The sequence below is a fragment of the Theropithecus gelada genome, chromosome X (genome assembly GCF_003255815.1).
Source record: "Theropithecus gelada isolate Dixy chromosome X, Tgel_1.0, whole genome shotgun sequence".
Lineage (NCBI taxonomy): Eukaryota > Metazoa > Chordata > Mammalia > Primates > Cercopithecidae > Theropithecus > Theropithecus gelada.
In genome coordinates, this window is record NC_037689.1 from 63692859 (window position 1) to 63699922 (window position 7064).

General features: G+C 38.8%; 1 protein-coding gene across 1 annotated transcript; it reads right to left on the bottom strand.

Moving 5' to 3' along the window:
• Positions 1-6212: 6212 nt before the first annotated feature.
• LOC112616400 (tenascin-X-like) lies at positions 6213-6828 on the bottom strand. The gene has a single exon (XM_025373362.1). The coding sequence runs from the start codon at positions 6789-6791 to the stop codon at positions 6354-6356; it is 438 nt and encodes a 145-aa protein (XP_025229147.1). The 5' UTR covers positions 6792-6828; the 3' UTR covers positions 6213-6353.
• Between the last annotated feature and the right edge of the window lie 236 nt (positions 6829-7064).

A 7064-nucleotide genomic window follows, 5' to 3' on the forward strand; every position in this document is an offset into this window, starting at 1 on the left:
CTTTAGCAAAGAGTCTGGTGATGTTATGTCCCTGCTCTAGAGATCTGTGGAACTTTGAAATTGAGAACTTGAGAGAGATAATTTAGAATAGCTGGCAGAATACATTTCTTTCTTTCTTTTTTTTTTTTTTTTTTGAGACAGAGTCTCTCTCTGTAGCCCAGGCTGGAGTGCAGTGGCCAGATCTCAGCTCACTGCAAGCTCCGCCTCCCGGGTTTACGCCATTCTCCTGCCTCAGCCTCCTGAGTAGCTGGGACTATAGACGCCAGCCACCTCGCCCAGCTAGTTTTTTTTTTTTTTTTTGTATTTTTTAGTAGAGATGGGGTTTCACCACATTAGCCAGGATGGTCTCGATCTCCTGACCTCGTGATCCACCCGTCTCAGCCTCCCAAAGTGCTGGGATTACAGGCTTGAGCCACCACACCAGGCCGGCAGAATACATTTCTAAGCAGCAAAGTATTTAAGATGTGGCCTAGCTGCTTCTAAAAGCCTATGCTCATTTGTGTAAACAAACAAACAAAAAAATACCTGAAACTGGAACTTACATTTAGAAGGAGAGAAGAACATACAATTTTGAAAAATTTGCAGCCTGGTCATGTGGTAAGAAAGGAAGAAAGAAACAAATAAAGACATTTTCAGGGAGAAAATGAAGCCCGTTGCAAAAATTTGCTTCAATAAAGAAGAGCCAAATGGTAATACCAAAGACAATGGGGGAAAATCCATCCAATTTATTTTTGAGATCTTCACAGCATCCCCTTCCATCACAGGCCTGGAGGCTTAGGAGGGAAAAAATGGTTTCATGGGCCAGGCCCAGGGCTCTACTGCTCTGTGCAGCATTGGGATATGGCTGCCTGTGTCCCAGCCACTTAAACTCTATCTGTGGCTAAAAGGGTCCCAAATACATCTCAGGCTACTACTCCAGAGGGTACAAGCCAGAAGCTGCCAAGGCTTCCATGTGATGTTAAGACTGTGGGTGGAAAGAGGGCAAGGACTGAGGCTTGGGGACCTCTGCCTAGATTTCAGAGAATGTATGGAAATGCCTGGATGTCCAGGCAGAAATCTGCTGCAAAGGCAGAGCCTACATGGAGAAGAACCTCTACTAGGTCAGTGCAGAGGGGAAATGTGAATGTGAAGTCCCCACATGGAGTCCCTACTGGTGTCCTGCCTAGTGAGGATAAGGCCACCACCATCCAGATCCCAGAATGGTACATCCACCAACAACTTGCACCATGCACCTGAAAAAACTGCAGGCACTCAATGCTAGTCTGTGAAATCAGTCTTGGGGACTGTACCTTGCAGAGCCACAGGGGTGGAGCTTCCCAAGGCCAGGGGACCCAACTCTTGCATCAGTGTGGCCTGGATGTGAGACATAGAGTAAAAGAAAATTATTTTGAAACTTTAAAATTTAATGACGGCCCTGCTGGGTTTCACATTTCATGGGGCCTGTAGCCCTTTGTTTTGGCTGATTTCTTCCTCATGGAATGGGTGTATTTACCCAATGCCAGTCACCACATTGTATCTTGGAAGTAAATAACTTGTTTTAGATTTTACAGGTTCATAGGTGGAAGGGAATTACCTTGTCTCAGATGAGACTTTGGACTGTGGACTTTTGAGTCAATGCTGAAATGAGTTAAGACTGGGAGACTGTTAAGAAGGGATAATTATATTCTGCAATGTGAGAAGGACATGAGATTTGGGAGGTATCAAGAGTAGAATTATATGGTTTGGCTCTGTGTCCTCACCCAAATCTTATGTTAAATTGTGTTCTTAAATTGTGTTCTTCAGTGTTGGAGGTAGGGCCTGGTGGGAGGTGACTGGACCATGGGGTTGGTTTCTAATGGTTTAGCACCATCCTCCTAGTGCTGTCTCATGAGAGAATTCTCACAAGATCTGGTTGTTTGAAAATGGGTAGTACCTACTCCCTTTGCTTGCTCTCTCTTCTGCCAGCTATGTGAAAATGTGGCTGTGCCCTTTTCACCTTCCGTCATGATTGTAAGTGTCTTGAGGCCTTCCCAGGAGCAAAAACCTATACAGCCCACAGAATCCTGAGCCTATTAAACCTCTTTTCTTTAAAAATTACTCAGTCTCAGGTAGTCCTTTATAGTAGTGAGAGAATGGATCAGTACACCAGTGAAATAATATGTTGCTTAGTTTTTCTTTTGGGCAGAGTATTGGCTATGATTCAGTATCTTTTCTACTTAAAGATATATTCAAATTTTCTGTTCATGATTCAGTTTTGGTAGGTTGTGTGTTTCTAGTAATTTGTCCATTTTATTTACATTATAATTATATTATGTTTTATAAATATAAACTATACGTTTTTTCTCCAAAAACCTATTGCTTAGATTGAGACAATATTCCTGCAATTTTTCTAATTTTTTTCTTTAGCCAAACATTACACTCTAATTAGAAGGAACTAGGGTTTTATCAATCATCAGATTCCCTTTTACATATTCATGGTCTTTATGAATTTTTCTATTCTACTTGTTTAAATACATGCAAATAGTGCTTTAGGCTTCCAATATCTGCAGCCATGCCATCATAGTAAATAAGTTAACCACAGAATAATGTCAGTGTTTGGTCTGAAAAATTGCACTTCATTTGCTTTCTAATCTAGATTTGGTGTTAGTATCATAAGTATCTTTCTTCTTATTATTTTTTTTGAGCCAGAGACTAGCAGTGTTGCCCAGGCTGGAGTGCAGTGGCAGATCTCAGCTCACTACAACCTCCGCCTCCCAGATTCAAGTGATTCTTGTGCCTCAGCCTCCTGAGTAACTGGGACTACAAGCGCATGCCACCACACCTGGCTAATTTTTGTGTTTTTAGTAGAGATGGGGTTTTGCCATGTTGGGTAGGCTGGTCTTGAACTCCTGGCCTCAGGTGATCAACCCACCTCAGCCTCCCAAAGTGCTAAAATTGCAGGTGTGAGCCACGATGCCCAGCCAGTCATAAGTTTCTTTCTGATTAGGTAAAACTTATGCTCGTTTCTTACAGGTAGTCTCTTGAATTTCAAGATTTTAGAATATTTTCCCACTTATATAAAAACTATTTAATATATCAACTTAAAATCACTCTACCGTAATGGTCAGATTTCTTATGTCAATGCAACATGTATTATAGAAAGTTGTACTCTAAAAAATATATTTCCCTTGTGCTTTGTATTTCTTTTAACAGTTTGTATTTGAAAATAACTATGAATTCATCAGAAGTTACAAGAATAATACAGAAAATCCTTAAGTGCAAATTATGGATGAGTTTCTTGATCACAGATTATTGTCCTGTCCTGTTCATATTTCTCTTGCTAAAGGAATTACAGCCGAATTTTTGTAGAAAGACAGCAAGAAAGGTACTGAATTATATGCAAGACTTTGACATTGTGGTAGGTAGAATACCCTTGCAATGATGTTAGTGGCCTCATTTTTGGAATATATAAATGTTTTATATTACATGGAAAAGATAATTTGCAGATATAATTAATGTAGAAAAATTATCCTAGTTATCCAAAACCAAGGAATTTTTTTGTTTTTTGTTTTTTTTTTTGAGTCTGAGATACAGCAGAAAGAGAAGCCAGAAAGTTTAAAAGCATGTGAAGAACCTGAGTCACCACTGCTGGAGGGAGCCATATGGAAAGCATGAGAAGAAATGTAAGAGCCTCTTGAAGCACAGATTGATTCCATCTGATAACCAACAAGGAAACGGGGCTTTAGGCATATAATTCCCAAGGAACTGTATTTGTCCAGCAGACAACATGAGCTCAAAAGTATATTTTCCTCCAGATTCTCCAGGAAAAACACAGCACTACCAACATGATTTCACCCTCCTGAGATCCTAAGCAGATGTCCTAGTTTAGTACACCCAGACTTCTGATCTAAAGAAGCTGTGAGATAATATATTTTTCTTGTTTTAAGCTGGTACATTTATTTTGTTATGTCAGCAATAGAAAATTAATACAGACATTAAGTATTTGTGTGACATTGGAAAAACTAACTAAATTATTTAAGCACTGTGCCCTAGCTAATTTATCAAATGTTTATTGAGTGTTTTGTATGTGTTGTTAGTCATTCAAAGATATCTGTGGAAAGATGCCAAGTTGAATAGCATACAATCTCTATCCTTATCTAGAGGAAAAACTATAGAGATGATGACTAAGGTCTCTTTAGACACTAAAATTTTATACATACACTTTAAATATTTATTATATGAGTGCCAATAGTAATTTAAGAAAGCTGAATGATTGTACTTAATTTCCCCATTAAGATGGCTTGTGATTCATGGTACTGAGATTTGAATGCTTTAAATATTGACGGTCATTCTAAACTTTTCATAGGTTACTGTAAAATGATATCAATAGTTAAATATTAATAAAATAATATAATAAATAGAAAAATGAAATAGATTACATGGAAAAATAACATCAAGAAATTTGCACTGTAAATCTAGTATTGAAGAAATTGAAATAAACATTATTAGAAAAGTTATAACAAAATTTTTATTTGGTTTGAAAAATTTATATATTATTTCAGGAAAAAATGCAATTTTATTTATATTAGAAAACATTTATCATTAGGTAAGATATTTTGGATTTTTAATATTTAATCTTGATGTCCATAGATTTAGCTGATATTTTCAAAGAAGAATGGCACAATTCCTGAACACAAAGTAACTTTAGCAGTTTGAATACTTTCAGAAAGTATTACGTTGATAATAAACAGTTGTTTTTAATTTAATATCTAAATTGAAATTAAGTACTTCAGACGTTGTTTTTCAATTGTATGGGATTTGAAAACAATATAAGGATCCATCTTTATGGATAATAACTTTGTCATTTAAAAATTCATCAAACGTTGCAAAATTTGTTTTGTTTTTTCATGAAAAAGATTAGCAGGGTTTTTGCTCCTTTTGGATCAAATCACTAAAACCTAACAACTTGAAAGTTTATTTATAGAATGGCATTTATTATAATATTTCTGAGTTTTCCAGTCATGCAACTAATTAATCAATTTAAGACTGTATCTCCAAAGATAGAGTTTAAAAATAAAAGCAATACGTCCTCTTATTTTAACTAACTGAATATTACAGGTAAGATTTTAGTAAACATTTTGTAGTTAGCAATATAAAATTAAAATACAAAGATATTCATGGCAGATGACCCAGAAACTATGCTTTGTTTGTCTGATTAAAATGAATATTTACCAATCATTTCCAAATAATTTTTCTAGAACTCCTATGTGAAATATGTACTTTTTGATTTAAAAAAAAAAATCAGGCTATAATATACATGCTTAATGTAAGAGAGATGAGTTGAACTGGGCTTTAACTGGATGAGTCATGCATCATTTGCATTGCCATCAACTACCAATCATCCTTTTTCTTTTTCTTCTTTTCTTTTCTTTTTTTTGTTTTTCTTTTTTTTTTTTTTTTTTTTTTTTTTTTGACGGAGTCTCTCACTGTCGCACAGCGTGGAGTGCAGTGGCGCGATCTTGGCTCACTGCAAGCTCTGCTTCCCAGTTTCACGCCATCCTCCTGTTTTAGCCTGCCGAGTAGCTGGGACTACAGGCACCCGCCACGCCTGTCTAATTTTTATTTTATTTTTTATTTTTTTATTTTTAGTAGAGACGGGGTTTTACCATGTTAGCCAGGATGGTCTCAATCTCCTGACCTCGTGATCCACCCGCCTTGGCCCCCCAAAGTGCTGGGATTACAGGCGTGAGCCACTGCGTCCGGCCGGGGACTAGTATTTTTTTAATGACGTGTTACCAAATGAAAAGAAAGTGTGCCCTTAAAAAAAAAATAATTGGCTATTTGTTTTGGCCAGTTAGTGGAATTCTTCTATTTTGTGCCACTCCCTACTGCTACATTGTTAAACATGCATTAGCGGCCCTAGGTAACCAGGGCAATCTTAGCTTAGGTAACATAGGAAGAAATGCGGTGATGCATGACCACAATACTTCTTGGTCCTCCTAGAAGTACACTTATCCAGGAATTAGCCTTTTGAAGACAAATGTTATTTCACATGTTCAAGAGCAATTGACTTTAAGATTGTGAAAGGAAAATAAAAAAATTGAGACCCCAAATCACTATGGCAAGAGTTAAAAGCTGTAAGACGAGTCATGTAAGAACTGACCTTTCCTTTTGTTCCTAAACAGATATCTACAGATAAAAGGTTAAATATCTCCACAGATAGCTATTCTATATTCACATTATCTTTTTTTTGGCCTCAGTTTCTCCTTTATTGCTCCCGTACGAATCCCTCCACCGCCCCCTCGTAAACATAGTGCTGCGAGATCGCTGGCAGAGAAGGCTTCCTCCAGCGGCCGGGTGGTGAAGGCCTCTGGCTCTTCTCTCAGGACGACCCGTCAGTGCTCGGCAGTCATCCTAGGGTGCGAGAGAGGTGGGCAGCAGCTCAGCCTCCCCCGGCTGGGGAGAGAAAGTTTCTTGGTCTCAGCTTCATTTCCGTGAGGGGCACCGAGAACTCGAAGCCCTTCCAGTAGTGCCAGCTCACTCCCTGATGGTCCACTGTGCTCTGTGCTCCCGTAGAGCCCGTTGAGGTTGGCGTAGTGGCAGTTCCTGTACCACCAGGCCGCTCGGTAGGGGACGGCGCAGGAGATGAGCAAGTTGTTGAGGTCCCCATCAAGGGCAGAGAAGACACTGCCGCTGTGGTAGCTCTTGGAGTGCCCTGCGGTGCCCTGGTAGCCCTCCAGGTGGAGGCGGTAGCACTCCACAGCCGAGTCTACGCGGAAGGAGTCGTACTGGGCGAACACAGCCTCGTTCCCAGTCCGCAGGCCCACGCGCATGGAGTAGTCACCTGCCTGCGCCAGGCTGTGCAGGGCCTCACTGTCTATATTCACATTATCTTATATAAAGTTCAAATTTGATTTACTGAGCATGAGAAAAATACACAATTGAGTATTCCTTTACCTGCTTCTTTTCTATTGCAACATGTGGATTACCAAACCCTTCCTCTATTCTCTCCAGCACGCCTTTTCCTATAAATATTGAATTTCTCAAATTAATCTCTGAAGAAGGACACAGATCATAGACTGTTTCTGTTATTTTATTTTATTTTT

Coding starts and splice junctions, on each gene's coding strand:
- LOC112616400 (XM_025373362.1), bottom strand. CDS start 6,791: ATGCGCGTGGGCCTGCGGACTGGGAACGAGGCTGTGTTCGCCCAGTAC.